This window comes from Sparus aurata, chromosome 8, assembly GCF_900880675.1.
Source record: "Sparus aurata chromosome 8, fSpaAur1.1, whole genome shotgun sequence".
NCBI classification, from domain to species: domain Eukaryota; kingdom Metazoa; phylum Chordata; class Actinopteri; order Spariformes; family Sparidae; genus Sparus; species Sparus aurata.
In genome coordinates, this window is record NC_044194.1 from 18473883 (window position 1) to 18491539 (window position 17657).

At 42.6% G+C, this 17657-nt stretch overlaps 1 protein-coding gene across 1 annotated transcript; it reads left to right on the forward strand.

The window, feature by feature from the left end:
• Window positions 1–3465: 3465 nt before the first annotated feature.
• ppp1r3ab (protein phosphatase 1, regulatory subunit 3Ab) lies at window positions 3466–12543 on the forward strand. The gene is made up of 4 exons (XM_030424657.1): window positions 3466–4282; window positions 7962–8029; window positions 8143–8237; window positions 8985–12543. The coding sequence occupies exons 1-4, from the start codon at window positions 3492–3494 to the stop codon at window positions 12072–12074; spliced, it is 4044 nt and encodes a 1347-aa protein (XP_030280517.1). The 5' UTR covers window positions 3466–3491; the 3' UTR covers window positions 12075–12543.
• The last annotated feature ends 5114 nt before the right edge of the window (window positions 12544–17657 follow it).

A 17657-nucleotide genomic window follows, 5' to 3' on the forward strand; every position in this document is an offset into this window, starting at 1 on the left:
AACAACAAAAAAGAGCTCTGCAGCTACACAACTGTCAAACTGTTATCAAAGAGCTATTTACAGTGGTGTCTGTGCTTTTATTTGAAAAGCATATCAGTACATCTGTTAAAAAACAAATAAAAGTGTTTTAATTTTGGCTGCCGGTAAACGCAGCATACCCTGGAGTGTAAAAGTTCAACACATCTACTTTGACAAACAATTCCTGAAATCACTTGGAGGCAATCAACTTTGTACAGGACATTTCTGCTCCTGTCACCTCTGTGTTTTTAAGGAGGTTGAGGTGATTTGTTCTGCTCTCGTTTTACTCTTCTTTGAACATTCCTCCTTTCCCACACTCTTGTGACATCAGCTCAGTGTTTTAAGGAGATGATGAAGTAAGATAACGAGGACCAAAGGCCAGGCTGTCGTACCATCAGGTATAATTAGACTTTGATGAGATAAAAGTGATATAAAGGTAAGAACAAAGACCCTGAATATACAAAAATGGCATAAGAATGAAGAAATGTCATGTCTTTACTATGAATTTACACAACAGTAACTCAATACATGCTAAAAATGAAACTATTTACACCATGTCATTGTGAATTAGTGTTCTACTATTAGTCCTCGACATGATTCATTTAGGGACAGTAAACAATAGAGCAGTGAGGCCAACTACATCTTTTCTCTACAGAACAAAAGCTGAATAGACCTGAGAGCAATTAATGATTGAATTGAAGATGTTGTTACCAAGGTAACTTTCTGCCACCTACTGGATTAGTATTTACCTGCCCTCCAGTGTTTATTGTAAGTGAAAGGCACTATTCATTTGTTCTGTATATTCAGAGCAGTGATGGAGCGTAACTAAGTAGATTTACTAGTACAATTTTAATGTTCTTGTACTTTAAGTATTTTCTTTTCATGGCACTTTATTCTTTACCAATTTTACTCTTAACAATTATTTGACAGCTTCAGCTATCAGTTACTTTACAAATTCATACTTATTTACGCTAGTTTATACTACTACCATTTTTGAGACAGATATTGTACTTTTTACCCCACTCCATTTATTAAATACCTTAAGATACTAGTTAATTTCCAGATAGCATGCTGCATGAGAGTCAAGGTAAAGCATTTTAATTATTTATTTGATCAGATATGATGTTTTGAAAAACACAGATTCCGATAATCAAAAAATGCTGAATATCAGTCACGATAACTGATCCATTCATAGTATATATATATAAACATACACATTTATATGTGTATAATTTTCTTTTAATTGTACTTTCAGTTCAGAAAATTACTTTTAATACTTAAATACATTTAATATCAAATACTTTTAAAACCTCTTCCCAAGTACTATTCGAATGACAGACTTTTAGCAAAGTAATATTTTAACATATCATCTTTGCTTTTACTCAAGTGTGACTTCCGGGTCCTTTTTTCATAACTGATTTACAAACAGTAAAAACCTCCAGAGTCCACTTTCTTCTACCTTTCTTTATACAGTTTAAAACAGTTCAGGGTTGAAAATTAACTTCGTATAGTAAAGGCATTTTCAAACTCTTTGAAGAGAGGAGATGTACACCAGCAGCCAAAAAACCTGAAGGCTTGAATTGGTGGTGTCATGAACCTGCTGTCATATGACTCTTGCATGGCTGTGAATGCTGGTTCATTCATCTCCCCATAGTATAGCCTGGAGGTCATGGGTTGATAGTTGTGCCCTCTCCCAACTGGAGCCCTGCCATATGAGTCTGGTAGCCTCTCTGGGAAATAGCATTGTCTCATCCAGCAGGGAGCTTGTACCCAGCCCACATTGATGCTCCAGGGCTGGTAGTTTGAATGCATCCAGTCCAAAGAGCTCAGCGGATACCTCCTCCGTTCCTGCAGAGGGCATTGCGGCTCCACACAACCCAAAGGTCTGCTCTGATAGAGCTTTCCGAGGAAGCAGCTGGTCTCCATCCAAGCCAGACACCCCTCCACTTTATCACATCGCTCCCTCTCCCTCCTCCCCCTAGCCTTTCTGTACTGCCTGAAGTTCCCCTGCTGGAAGTCCCTCAGGTGAGCTTGGTGAACACCCCAGTAATGGCCCCGACCATCCTCGCAGCGGCTCACCTTAACAAAGCAGTCATTCACGGACAAGTTGTGTCGGACACTGTTCCTCCAGCCAGGGCCCCGGCTCCTGAGGTAGGGAAACTGCTCCTCCATTGCCCTGTAGATGGATGCCAGGTTGAGTTTCTGGGAGGGGGAGGACAGGATAACTTTGGAGATCAGAGCGATGTAGGAGAGCGAAGGCTTTGAAAAAAGCTGAGTGTCTTTAGAGGAGGGATTGTCTGAGGAGCTCATCATGTCATCTGGATTGGTGGGGATGCTCTCATAGGTACATTCAGTATTTGCAATTGTAGGAGCAATTTCTTCTGTACTAATTCTTCTGCGTTCTTCCTCTGTTTTAGATGCATCCATGAAGACACATCTTGCTTTCTCCTCTTTCATGTGTGAATTCTTCTTGAGCTCCGGCCTTGTTCTTCCTGTCTCTGTGTTCATTGTTTATTTCAGCTGTTACATCCAAGTCCTAGCACCATATTCTGTCTGTTTCAGATCCAACATCCTCTGACAGTTTGGTTCTTTCCTGTTGGACAAAACTATTACCACACAGACAGCATTAACATGCTTTTATACTGTTCACCTCTAACTTGTGGGCTGGGTTCAACATTCTTCAGTTAAAACACAACACTCTTACTCACTGTTAAAATACGTATTTTATTTGCTCAGCAAGATTAAGGACTAACCACTTTGGGCATGGTTTTGGCTGGATATGCTACTTTGTCACAGCTGTGAGATAAACACAGGAAGTAGCACAAACACATTTCATAACTGTAAACTGTATGATTCTGGTGTCTGAAGATAAATCTTGATATAATAAGCGGACAAAAGAATAATCTTGTGTGGAATGGTTTTGGTAATGGTTTCCTACTTTTAACTATCATGCTCTCACAGTTATTGCACTATGAGAGTCAGTAGGAGTCTGTCCTAAACAATCCGGCCATTTGTCCTGTTTTAGATCTCACGTGACCAATTGTTGGCCAAAAGCAACAAACACAAATAGCCATCATTGTTAATCTCATGCTTGTTATACAAATAGCACCATGACTCTCCAAGGAACAATTATTTTGGTGACCTAAGAAGGATGTCAAGAAAACTTTTACAAGCTGGGGTACTTTTATGGTAAGAAAATGTGTTAATTATGTATGCGTTAATCTACCATATATTGTAGACTATATCACACAAATGCTCTGCCTCAAAGAGGCAAGAGGATGACATTTTCTCCTCCTGAGTTTAGACTACTGTACATAGTTTAAGTCCCTTCTGGCCTATTTATAGTGTTGGCCCTTGCAACAATGTCATCTGTAACTGGACTCCATCTGTTAAGTCAGAGCATGTAGAATGTCAGTTGCCAGAAACAGAAGCACTGCAGTTCACTTCCCGCTGACTCTCTCACAGAGAGCTCCATGGAGTCTGTGGGACAACCAAGATTTTTGGGGGCCTGTAGCCTCTTAGGAGTGCCAGTCCTCAGCACACCGGACCTGGATGTGGATGATGAAGATGGTGAGGTGGTAATTGGCATCAGGCCCAAATGTTCTCCTCTACCACGGAGAAGAAGCTCTGTCTCTGACGAGGATTGGGAGCCTGAGCCGACCCTGTCTGGCTCCAGGAGGGTGTCCTTTGCGGACGCCAAAGGTCTCAGTTTGGTGCAAGTGAAGGAGTTTGACTGTTGGGATGTACCCAAGCTGCCAGGTTATGACTCTACTGAAAGCGAAGGTAAAGATGCAGAGGAATACTTTCTATCTCCTCTCAATTTCTCCCTGACATTATCAACTGAGGAGCTGTTCATCAAAGTCCGGGAGCAGAAAATGGAGTTGGAGTCCATCAGGTTACTTCCAGGTACCACAATACTGAAAGGAATGATCCGTGTCCTCAACATTTCCTTCGATAAGACAGTGTACATCCGAACCACTTTGGACTCCTGGTCTACCCACTTTGACCTCCTGGCAGAGTACATCCCTGGTTCCAGTGACAGTCTGACAGACTGTTTCTCCTTCAAACTTACCTTAGTACCCCCGTTTGGGGAGCAGGGAGCCAGGGTGGACTTTTGTCTGCGATATGAGACACCTGTAGGGACATTCTGGGCAAACAATAACAACAAGAACTACGTGCTGTTCTGTCACCAGAGAGTGAAAGAGAGGAAAGAGAAAACACAGTTGGAAAATGCGAACAGGAAAAGCTGTCTGAAGGCTGTCAGGTGAGGCTACAAAATGTTTCACTGGTGGTTTTCTTTATGTTTTGTGACACAATTCAATGAATTTAATTCTGAAATTCATCAAACATAATCATTATGGTCGGGAGAAATTTCCATCATGCCTTAGGTGGAAGAGCAGACGGGTCATGTCTGCCATATGATTTAAAAAATATTGACTAATAATATGGCTCTTTGCTAACAGCCTTGACATTATATTGACGGTCAAACTGTATGTAAAGCAAAGGTTAAAATGGCCAATCAGGTTTCTTTACAACACCCATTCCAAAAAAGTTGTGACACTGTGTTAAATTAATTAAAACAGAAGGCAGTCAGTTGGAAACAAACTGTTAGGAAGATTCTTCGAGCCCATAAAGTAATATCCTTTATACCAGGGGTTCTTAACCTTTTCGACCTTAAGGCCCAATTTTTTCAGTGCAGAGTGGCCCGGGGCCCATTAAATATTAACACTGTATATGCAGTGGGGAAGCTAGTTTGCAAGCGTAGCATGTAAAACTACATGTAGTTCAGCCTGGCTGTAGTTTTAACAAACTGCATCTCTACTCCTGGAGAAATGTGGTTTGTAAAACTACTGCTAAAAAAAGTAGCTTTAGCAACTACTTATACTCATTATACTCATTTAAATCAGCGTTAAATAAATCAACATATGATGTATATGAAACAAAACATAATAGCCTACAAAAAATTCACATACAAATATGCCTCTCAACTCAAGTTTTATTATTTAAAGAACAAAAGCTGACATTTTTGGTCAACATCACAGGAACTTCAGAGGCACTAACACTTCGGCACTAGAACTAGATGTCACATGAGCAGTCTCTCAAAGTTTTTATCAGACAGCCGGATCCATTTGGCACTATAAACATCTTTACCAACACTAAAAAGCCGCTCACATGCTGCACTGGCTGGGACACCAGTGTTGAACTTCTTCAAAGAAAAATAAAATAAAATGTATATTATATAGATCTTTTATTTATATATATAGATATATATATATTTATATATATATATATATATATATATATATATATATATAAATATATATATATATATATATATATATATATATATATATATATATATATAAATAAAAACTCGTCTTATTTGCCAAAATTGTAGTTTAACTACCAGCAAGTTACAGCAAATTGTAGTTAAGCTGTGTAGTTCAACTACATGTAGTTTAAGTCTCCCCAACACTGCATATAGGTTTAATTGATCTCATTCTTGGTTTGATTTGTATTCAATAATAAGTAAAATCCACTTACAGTTTAACATGGTAATACGTTAATAAAGTTGAATAAATAATACAATTACGTGATTATACGTGATAACCACAAAGATTTTTAATGAACTTCTGTCAACATATTGTGGGCATGGGCAGAAGAAAGTTTCACAGAACAGTTTCTTAATTTTAAAAAGGGTCCTGAATCGTCAACGCAGTAACATACAGTGACCACAGTTTAACTCACCAGTTTACCAGTTTAAGGCTGGTATGTAACACTGTTACTGTGATGATAAATGACTTAAATATTGAATGTGTGTCTATAATAACCACACCCTGACATGTAAATGTGACATCTGTCTTGATTCATTTAATTTAACTTAAAATATGGACAACTGACTGCATAATATATGAATCAGAAACAGAAATTATTTACAGCAGCTCCCATTCAAAGTCAAGAATATGCAGAAAAATAGTAGTAGTAGTCATAATAATAATAATAATAATAATAATAAACTATATATGCTGCATATTTATAATAGAAGCCTACTGCAACTGTACGTTTTTTTTCACCGTTTAACATTATTTTATACATTATCATTTTTTATAATGTTCTGTCATGGAGTACATCACTTCACTGCTAACAGAAAAGAAAGCAGCTCACTGCCAGTTACAGCTCCTATCATGATCTGCAGTCTTTGTTCATTTTTTGTCATGATTGTTATTATTAGTACCCATCAAAAATCACAGTTACATGTCAGGATGTGGTTATTATAGATATATTCAATATTTAACTGTCATGTATCATCACAGTAACAGCGTTACATACATTAGCAGCTGTAAACACATAAAAACATTAGAAAACACATCATGTGGTCCCCTTTAAACGCTGGGTGGAGGTGTATATTTGGGTAAATAACCGCCAATGCAGAGCCTAATTTATTTTGAAAAAACATCAAGGAAGAAGACGTGACCACTGACACTGCACGTTTTTCTTCTTCGCCTTTTTCACGTGTTGTGCCCAGAAGGATGCCAGAGAATTCACAGAGAAGCTGGCCAAGTTTGTGACATTTTCATTCCGGAGTTTTGTGAGGAGGGAATTAAACGCCTGTCCCAAATAAACACCTGGTCTGTTAAGTGATTGAAACAAATAAACGGGCTATTATTTGGTATTTTACGTTTGTTCCCGCATCATCAGCACGAGCTGAACAATAAATCTAACCCAGCAAGAAAGGCGGGACTTAAGGCAGAACAGCCAATCATCAGCCGGTCAGTCCCAAAGCCGGTGTCATGTTTGTTTGAAGCAGGCAGCAACAGGAGTGGGAGGGGGAGAGGAGGCAGCTGCAGCGAGCGCAGACACAGAGCGGCCAGAGAAACTGAGCGACTGTAGTGAGGCGTTTGTGCAAAACTGCGGATAAACGGCAGAAAAAGTGAGGGTGTTGAACCCTCTCACCGGGAAAAGTGTGGGTGTTGAAACACCGACACCTCCCACGGGTGCGAGTCACACCGTGCGACGCCCCTGGCTACAGGTGAGCAGCAAGCTGAATGTCTTCTGTTCTTCTGTGAGCTTCTTAAACAACTTACTGACGCATTACCGCCACCGTGTGGTCGGAAGCTGCATTGTAACTGAGCGTCTCATGGAAAACAGCTTTTCTCTGGTGTCTTCAGTTGATAACCTATGCAGTCCCGCGGCCCTCGCGGCCCACAGGTGCAAAACTGAAAGTTTTTGGCGGCCCTCTAGGTGGCGCTTGCGGCCCAAGCTTGGGCCGCGGCCCTATGGTTAAGAATCACTGCTTTATACAATCATGTGTTTCAGAGGGTATGGAGCCCCACCCCACTCTTGCTTGTGAATGACTGAGCCTTTTGAAGAAGCCCCTTTCATACTCAATTACGATACTATCATCTGTTACCAATTTACCACCTGTTTTTTCATTGATTTGTTTCATTTTCACTTCAGTAACTTTCTCAGTCTTTTGTTGCTCCTGTCCCAACTTGTGTGAAACATGTTGCTGACATCTTACTCTGAATAATGAACTCTGAATGAGGTTGAAGAGGTAAAACATGAAACATGTTGCCTTTTACTGTTTTCCGCTGAGTATACGATAAAAATTATGATATGCAAATTATCACATTTTGTTTCTTTTATGTTTTTCACAGCGTCACCAACTTTTTTTGGAATCAGGGTTATACATGTGATTATGTGAGGTCTATATTTCTTTAATTTTAAAACAAGTCATTTTACATAACTGGTGGAAGAATCCTCTACATAATTGCTGAATGAATAATATGTTTGATTGACAAAACTGTGGTATGGTGCAGGGGTTGTGCAACAAAGCTGTTTGTGAATACTAAAGTAGCCAGTTTTTAAATATCCAAAATGGAATATCACATTTGTTTTAATCAAAAAGCACTAATGTATCTTGCAATTTTATCAATTCACAGTCAGAATTTCTCCACTGTGGAAAACATTTCAGCAGTGGAAGCATCATCTCAGGAAAACATGTCAACAGGTGAATATTCAATTTGGTAATTGTAAAATGTATGTGATAATTGAAAAAATTTATATAAGCATGGTTGTAATTATAATACCTCATTGTAAATGTAAAATGTATCTTTTCTCCAGATGTCTCAAAACATGGGGAGAAAATGGACATGAAGGCCAAGCTGATCTCTGATGGTCAGTCAGGGAAGTCAGAGGAAGACGGGCAGAAATTATTGGTGAGTAAAAAAACTATCCAAAACCAACCAAGACCTAGACCTTCTAGATTCAAACAGTGTTTATGAGAACCTTATTTTTCCTCTGAGAACAGCTTGTTTATTTAGTTACGGAAAAACATATTTCTTAGTGTGTATTGTGACCTCATTAATATATTCGTAAAAATAAAAATTCTGAGATTAGAAGTATTCTCCAAAACTACATAGTACATCTTTAAAGGCAATTCAACACATTTTTGGATGCCACACAATCGTAAGCATGATATTATACTGTATACTCAAAAAATTATTGTGACTCACAAGTTAATTGAGATTATCTAATTGTTTTTAAATCCTAAATCTTTCCAAACTTAATTTGATTTGATACATTAATGAGAGCTAAATGGGGTGTCTATGAGGTACAGGGGAAACAGAAAACTAAATATGAGCCCTGGTGCACTTTCTGAGAGTCTCACATGACCTTGTAAGTAGCACCAGCGTAACATAATGTACTGTGCAACTTAAGGACACTCAGTGCCTGCATTGCACCTCCCTAGTGTCTCATATTTTGTCATACGTACTATTTTGAGACTATTTTTATCATTCATCCCTTTATATTTAATCAAAAATGCAGTCAAGGACACTATTTAATCCAAACATGTTCCTGTGTCACATGCAACTTTAAATGTCACCCTACTCCCTTTTCTTAAAACCAGCCTAACTATTCTGTTAGCAGACTGAAATGAATTTATCCCTGTTGTTGATGGACAGGCCGAGAACCGACGGAACTGCAATCGGAGAAATCGCAGAAGAGCTGCACGGCTGGCTCGGGTGAGGGACCTCTTTGCCCAAAGAGGTGGAGGGGCGAATGGCACTGAAAGAGATGAATCGCCTCCAGAAGCAAATCGGGCACCTCAAGAAGAAACTGTAAAGGAGAAGCAGTCAGATATGCAATCATTTTCTGAGGCTATTAGCAAATCAGAAGCTTTTCCACTTGTTTCTGAATCATGCAGGGAACCCATCTGTGATGTTCCAAATGATACGTCACCAGCACATGACTTCACATCTAACAGTGAGCCAGGGAAATCTGAGAGCATCAATGTGGCTGACTCAGCCACATTAACAGGAGGTGAGAGTGTCACAGATATCCCAGACAACAGCTTGCACTCAAATGATGATCCTGCTGCTGCAGAGCACCAACGTATCAACAAGTCTGTCTCAAAAGCTGAGAAAAGCAGTCAGAAGCAAGGCACAAGTCACGATTGTACATCCAACACTGCAGCTGAACCAGCTGACAGTCTTATTTCAGCACTGAGCACTGAGAGTCTTGTTAGCAAGAGCAGCAGCTTCACATTTGGAACCGTGGTGGCTCCGCTGTATCATCAGGTGTCTGGCAAAGTGGGAAGTGAAAGTCAGAGCGTAGGTGATTGGGGGAATCCGGTCCAGGCTACACTGAATGTTGGAGACTTAACTCATGCTGAAAGAAGAGACACCAGCTGCACTGTTCAAACAAGTGCTCACAGAGTTCAAGTACATGTGGTTAAGACTGAAGAATCAAAGCAAGAATCCTTAGATGCCACTCTGAAGAATCCTCCTGCTGAAGAAGATGAAAAAAGTTTGAGTATGACAGCAAATGACGCCCGGAACCATGCAGAAACTCAAAAAAAACATTCAGGAGACACAGTAATAAGTCCACACACTGTGAACACTTTAAATGCAGAACTGTCAAATCCACAAAAACCCACAGAGAGTTTACATCTCCAGGGAGAAGCACAGGAAGACAATTCAACCCATGACCTCCGAAGCCAAACCACAGCAGAAACAGCACAGGCTCAACTGTTGGAGCATATGTGTACACAAACTACTACTAAAACCACAACTAAAACTAATCCAGATGACAGTTGTGCACAAAGTGAAACAGAGGATTTCATGGCCAGTCCAGAAACCTCATTTATACCACTCAACAGCTATGAGTGTGTGGATGAGTCCAACAAAGACATAACAAATGAAATTTGCAGCACAATAATTGAATCAACAAACAACGGCATGTCAGAGGAGGATAAACTATTGGAAGCTTTACATGAATTGAGTCCTAAACACATCAATAATTCATGTACTAAAGAAACTGAGAGTAGCTATGTTTCTTGTTTTGAAATTTTGGAGGAAACAGATGTCACACCTCAGATGTCTCTTGAAAATCACAAAGAAACTAATGATGTGGAAGAAGAAAATGAAGAGGAGATGAAGAGTAACTATCACAGGGGCGCTGACACGTTGGTGCAGCTCAAAGATGAAGACACTTTAAAAGATAAAGAAATGATTGTTTCAGAAGAAATGGAGGCTGCTGTCTTAAAACAGGAGGATATTTGTTTAGCAGACACTGCTGAGGTAAAAAACTGGGAAATGATGGTTGAAGAAGAGGAGACGAACATATTAACTGATGAAGAGGAGAGTGTGGCAATAAGTTCAAAGGCAGAGGATGCTGAAAAGGTGGATAAAGACCGAGGACAACAGCTGGATGACACAGGGAAAGAGACAGCATTAGAAAATAGAGATATAACAGAGACAGACAACAAGAAAAAAGAGGCAATGGTGATGAAGATTACAGGTGCAAGGGCAAAAGAGAACAAGGCTGAAGATGCAGATGCTTCAGGGGACAAACATTGGATTGGAGAGGAACGGATTGTGGAGATTGTGACAGGGAAAGATGACGAAGCATTTGAGAAGGAATTAAAATATGTTCAAGCCAAAATGACAGCTGGAGAGGAAGAGCTAGCCGAGGAGACTGAGTTAGACAAAAGAGAGGAACAAGACAATGCAGAGTTTGAGAACGAAGAACTCTTTGCAGAGATGGAAGAGGTCAGTATTGAAAGGATAAATGTTCAAGGAGAAGAGGAGAAAGAGGGGGAAGGGGAAGTTGATGTAGACTTGAATGATGATGGTGTGGAATGGGAGGATCACGTTAAACCAAGAGAGGAGAATCCAGAGTACCACGAGGACAATCTGTTTCATGAAATGTCAAGGATGGAAGATGCAGGGTTAGAGAGCATTACAAAAGGAGATGGTGAAAAGAGATTAGACGAAATACAACATAAGGATGATAATGGTTTATATGCTCTGGATTCTGTGCAGGACAAGAGAAAAAATGACAAAGACAGTACAGGAGAAACAGGAGGGCAAAATGCACACATCCCAACTGAAATGGATTTTTGCAAAGAGGGAGCTTTTCAGAGCAACGAGAATGTTACACAAGACCTCTTCAAATCCATGAGAGATGAGAGTGAATCTGCTGCTGCAGAGGGAGGTTCGAGCTTTTTAGCAGATGAACCTGAAAGTGACCAATTCGGCCACAACAGTGCATCAGAGTCTGACTCAGACGATGAGGTGGAGTTGTACATGCACTGCCTGAGAGCTGTTCACACCGGAGAACAGGCCCAAAAAGATAGGAACAAAGAAACAAGCGTCAGTGGGGGCAGAAGGCCGTCTGTCAGCAGAAACAAACTGCTGTCTTCACCCATGCCATCCATCAGTGAGTCTCTGGATGAAGAACCAAACCTCAGCTGCCTTCAGGACAATGATGAAGACATGGAGACAGCAGACTTCCAACCCACTGCTGTAGCTCTGCTACCGTCAAGTGAGGAACAGGAGAGAATCAACAGAAACGTTTCATGGTGGAAAGAGACTTTTTCCTGCAGCAGTATCTCAAAAACATTGTTGTGCACCACCTTACTAGTGGTATTTGCAGTTGTGGCCTTCCATTATGATTTTCTTGCCTGTTTTGGGCTGTACCTGATATCAGTGATTTGGCTTTGCCGTCAGGGTGAGAGGCAGCCAGCGAAAAACAACAGCAGGATAGGTTGAATTGAACGGTAAAAGTCTGGTTTGTTTGAGGTATGGTTTAATGTGGACTTCTGAGGTGTTTATGAGTTATGAAAGCCACAGAATTTAAAAACTCTCTCTTTTTGCTACTATCATAATATCATACGATACATCCTGTCACCTGAACACACTACAGCAATGGATAATAAAGGGCACTGATTTAAAGCCAGTATGACACATATCAGAATAAATGCTGTATATTCCCTATGGGAGGATGTTAACTCCCTGTTGCCAAGAGTATGAACCAATTTCCTTTATGCTGTACTGTACATAAAGCTTTACGTCAAATTCTGACAACAGGCGGCGGACCACTGCTCACTGATCATTTCTGCAGAGTGTTAGACCATTTATTGAGGTGTAAATGAAACTCGTCGTGTGCTGTGTGTATGGATGCATTTGTGTAGGGTAAACTAGTTTGTCTGGAAGTAATAAATTTCTCTGCAGACAAATTGTTCAGTGCTTTCAGTGGCTTTTTTTTTTGTTTGTTTTAAATGCTATTAGTGTTCATAACAGTGTTTATCACAGTGATAGTTGACTAACAATTAGGAGTTGAATGTTATGGCTTATTCAGGAGGATTGAAAACTGATATTTAGGACCGATATTTAATTGCATCCATCCATCCATCCATTTTCGTCCGCTTATCCGGGGCCGGGTCGCGGGGGCAGCTGCCTGAGCAGGGACACCCAGACTTCCCTCTCCCCGGACACTGCCTCCAGCTCTTCCGGGAGGATCCCAAGGCGTTCCCAGGCCAGCTGAGTGACATAGTCACACCAGCGTGTCCTGGGTCTTCCTCGGGGTCTCCTCCCGGCGGGACATGCCAGGAACACCTCCCGAGGGAGGCGTCCCGGGGGCATCCGAAACAGATGCCCGAGCCACCTCAGCTGGCTCCTCTCGATGTGGAGGAGCAGCGGCTCTACTCCGAGCCACCACGACACGACAGACCGATACAACGACCGCATTACTGCGGCCGCTGCACCGATCTGCCTGTCAATCTCACGCTCCATCCTTCCCTCACTCGTGAACAAGACCCCAAGATACTTAAACTCCTCCACTTGAGGCAGGAACTCTCCTCCCACCTGGAGGGAGCAAGCCACCTTTTTCCGGTCGAGAACCATGGCCTCGGATTTGGAGGTGCTGATTCTCATCCCAGCCGCTTCACACTGGGCTGCAAACTGCCCCAGGACATGCTGGAGGTCCTGGCTTGAAGGAGCCAACAAGACCACATCATCCGCGAAAAGCAGAGATGAGATCCAGTGGCTCCCGAACCAGATCCCCTCCGGCCCGTGGCTGCACCTAGAAATTCTGTCCATAAAAATAATGAACAGAACCGGTGACAAAGGGCAGCCCTGCCGGAGTCCAACATGCACTGGGAACAGGTCTGACTTACTGCCGGCAATGCGAACCAAGCTCCTGCTCCGGTCGTACAGGGACCGTACAGCCCTTGACAGAGGGCCTCCGACCCCGTACTCCCGGAGCACCTCCCACAGAATGCCACGAGGGACACGGTCGAATGCCTTCTCCAAGTCCACAAAACACATGTGGACTGGTTGGGCAAACTCCCATGAACCCTCGAGCACCCTGTGGAGGGTATAAAGCTGGTCCAGTGTTCCACGGCCAGGACGAAAACCGCATTGTTCCTCCTGAATCCGAGGTTCGACTATCGGCCGAATTCTCCTCTCCAGTACCCTGGAATAGACTTTCCCAGGGAGGCTGAGGAGTGTGATCCCCGATAGTTGGAACACACCCTCCGGTCCCCCTTTTTAAATAGGGGGACCACCACCCCGGTCTGCCAGTCCAGAGGCACTGTCCCCGACTGCCACGCGATGCTGCAGAGACGTGTCAGCCAAGACAGCCCCACAACATCCAGAGACTTGAGGTACTCAGGGCAGATCTCATCCACCCCCGGTGCTTTGCCACCGAGGAGCTTTCGGACTACCTCAGTGACTTCGGCTTGGGTGATGGATGGGTCAACCTCTGAGTCCCCAGCCTCTGTTTCCTCTATGGAAGGCGTGTCAGTGGGATTGAGGAGATCCTTGAAGTATTCCTTCCACCGCCCGACGATGTCCCCAGTCGAGGTCAACAGCTCCCCACCTCCACTGTAAACAGTGTTGGTGGAGGACTGCTTCCCCCTCCTGAGGCGCCGGATGGTTTGCAAGAATTTCTTCAAGGCCGACCGGTAGTCCTCCTCCATGGCCTCCCCGAACTCTTCCCAGACCCGAGTTTTTGCTTCCGAGACTGCCCATGCTGCTGCACGCTTGGCCTGCCGGTACCCGTCAGCTGGCTCAGGAGTCCCCCAGGCCAGCCAGGCTCGGTAGGACTCCTTCTTCAGCTTGACAGCAACCCTTACTTCCGGGGTCCACCACCGGGTTTGGGGATTGCCGCCGCGACAGGCACCGGAGACCTTACGGCCACAGCTCCGGACAGCCGCGTCAACAATGGAAGTGGAGAACATGGCCCATTCGGACTCAATGTTCCCAGCCTCCCTGGGGATCTGGTCAAAGCTCTCCCGGAGGTGGGAGTTAAAGATCTCCCTGGCAGAGGGTTCTGCCAGACGTTCCCAGCAGACCCTCACGATACGTTTGGGTCTGCCAGGTCTGTCCGGCTTCCTCCCCCGCCAGCGGATCCAACTCACCACCAGGTGGTGATCAGTTGACAGCTCAGCCCCTCTCTTCACCCGAGTGTCCAAGACATACAGCCGGAGGTCAGATGACACGACCACAAAGTCGATCATTGATCTCCGGCCTAGGGTGTCCTGGTGCCACGTGCACATATGGACACCCTTATGCTTGAACATGGTGTTCGTTATGGACAAACCGTGACTAGCACAGAAGTCCAGTAACAAAACACCACTCGGGTTCAGATCGGGGAGGCCGTTCCTCCCAATCACACCCCTCCAGGTAACACTGTCTCCGCCCACGTGGGCGTTGAAGTCCCCCAGGAGAACGACGGAGTCCCCGGTTGGAGCACTCTCCAGTACCCCTCCCAGGGACTCCAAGAAGGACGGGTACTCTGCACCGCTGTTCGGCCCATAAGCTGAGACAACGGTGAGAGTCCTATCCCTGACCCGAAGGCGCAGGGAAACGGCCCTCTCGTGCACCGTTGAGAACTCCAACACATGGTGGCTGAGCTGGGGGGCTATAAGCAAGCCCACACCAGCTCGCCGCCTCTCACCGCGGGCAACTCCAGAGTAGAAGAGAGTCCAGCCTCTCTCAAGGAGTTGGGTTCCAGAGCCCAGACTGTGCGTGGAGGTGAGCCCGACTATTTCTAGCCGGGTAAAAATGAAATTCTTTGTGTCAAAATTTCAAACAACAACCAGTGATGGAATAAACGTAAGTACAGTTTACTTAATAACCCTTTAAGCCCCAAGCCAAATTTCTAGGCCTCTCCTCGAAAATTGCATATCCATAATAAAATGAGTATATCTCTGCAACCACAAGGTTTATTTGAATACTTCGAAGTTTGATGTTTAGTTGTTTATTTGAGTAGTGTTTGGGCTGTGTTTGGGTCATATAAACATGTTTTTTTACACGTTGTAGCCCAGCAGCTGCTGTTTAATTTGATATAAAATATGACTATATTCTTTCATAATTAGTGCAGTAGTGGCTCTGTGGTTGTTCTGCATATTTTAAAGTCCCCCAATTGGGGGACCTTGGGGTTTGAACAGGTATTGTACATTTCTGCTACTTTATCCTTTCAATCCACTACATTTATTTGATACATTTAGTTAGTTGTTACTTTGCAGATTCAGATTATTCAGTGTTTATAGGCTATTAACCATGACGTGTTACCAATCAGATATTGTTGTGGGTGGGACTGTGTGTGAGATAACACTGCATCAGAGCCAAATAAGCACATAGGAGCAGATTTTATTTAAATTTATGTAATATAATAATTTGATATGGACCACAATAGAAGGAAACATGTCTGCTGGCAGCTCTGAAGCAGAATGCTGTGTTGTTCCAAGAGACAAGCCTGAGTTATTTAACAGGACTAATGTTTACCACGGTCACCATCTTTATTTGTTTGTTTATTTGTTAACATTCAACATTATCTAATTAGCACTAAACTCAAAGTACAGATTAGGCTGGTGGGAGTTTTATTTGTTTTGAAAAACCAAAGTGCTGGACAAACTAACATTAGAGATTCTGAGAGGAATAGATGTCAAGATCTTCATGTCTCGACCAAATTGGTGGATTGAAAGACCAAAGTTAGCCAATCGTAGTGCCCATGTTGGTGTGACCGAATTTAGGTTAGTGCATCGATAAGTGAATGATAGTTTTGGACTATTAACAAATAAACAGCAGAATAATATACTTGAAAAAGATTTTATTTCCTCTATAGTCTGCAGTTCGGTAACAGATAATCCAGCCCACGTTCATTGTTCTGCAAAAGGAACCATGAATGCCATCAGGGGTATGTTATGTGAGAGATCTGCGGTCAGACCCTGAAACTCTACAAGAATGCAGAAACCGGATTCTGACTTGACAGTTTGGATTCTTATTTGTGTTTCTGCTGTGTTGAAATGGTTTTATCTTGGTGTGCATTCTGATCAAATCAGGTATCGTTATCAACACTTATCAGTATTAAAATATGTTTGGCATCAAGGTGACCAACAGAACTATTACCCTGTTTTTTCACGCTGAGGGCTTTCAGGATGTAGTCTGACAATGAATGAACAAACAGTATGACACACTTATTTCCAAATAGAGGACAGCCCTTGCGCCGTGTCTGTGTGTGTGTGGCTTACATGGTGCCTAACATTCAAATCATGGCACTTGCAGCTCCAGCATGTTGTTCCTGCTGCCTATTTGAACTTTGGCTTTAAGCTGCAGTGTTTTGAGCTGAACACAGCTGCAGTAATGTACTTGCCAGAAGATTTACGGGCAGTCCACTGTGAGGATTACCACTCTCTTTTTGTCACGTAAACATGAATATTTTTAGCCCTCAAAGGAAACAAGAACAACAGTTTCCACAAGCCAGGCATACAGAGTGATAGAACGATCTGTGCGAAGAGAAATAATAACCCTTCCATACTTTCTCGCTGTTCAAATTCCAGGACAGTGGTTTACATTTTTGTTGCGAGTATCCCTTTTTTCAACTGGAAATCTGTGTGTTGAGTTCTGGATGATCTTTCTAGAGGCCTTAAATGCATATTTTTAACTATCTATTTCAAAACAACTTTTTAAACATGAAATCACCCTGTTATTTGACCTGAATTAATAGGTGTTGCCCTCGGTAACAAAGCCCATGAGAGCAATAATAATAAATCTTTATCAACTGTGCAGGTGGAGCATATTTTGGCCTCGTATCATCAGAGCACGTTGGCTGACCCCTACACCTGTTGAACCACATCCGTATTCTGATAATGCCTACAGTGTTTGATAGCTTTGTAGACTGCGGCTAGCCAACTGTCTTCATAGTCACACTATCAGATGCCTGTCTGACCTCTTTCTAGGACTGTTATTACTCAAGTGCAGTGATAAGTCAACAGTCATATGGACTATTGCTTAAGCCAGAAGTGCTGTCTTTCCACATAAAGCATATAAGATACATTTGCATGTGTA

What these genes read in the sequence shown, in the direction of transcription:
- ppp1r3ab (XM_030424657.1), top strand. Translation starts at nt 3,492, where the DNA reads ATGGAGTCTGTGGGACAACCAAGATTTTTGGGGGCCTGTAGCCTCTTA. An exon ending in TCAGGAAAACATGTCAACAG is followed by an intron (nt 8,030 to 8,142) that starts GTGAATATTCAA and finishes TCTTTTCTCCAG; the next exon opens with ATGTCTCAAAACATGGGGAG. An exon ending in AAGACGGGCAGAAATTATTG is followed by an intron (nt 8,238 to 8,984) that starts GTGAGTAAAAAA and finishes GTTGATGGACAG; the next exon opens with GCCGAGAACCGACGGAACTG.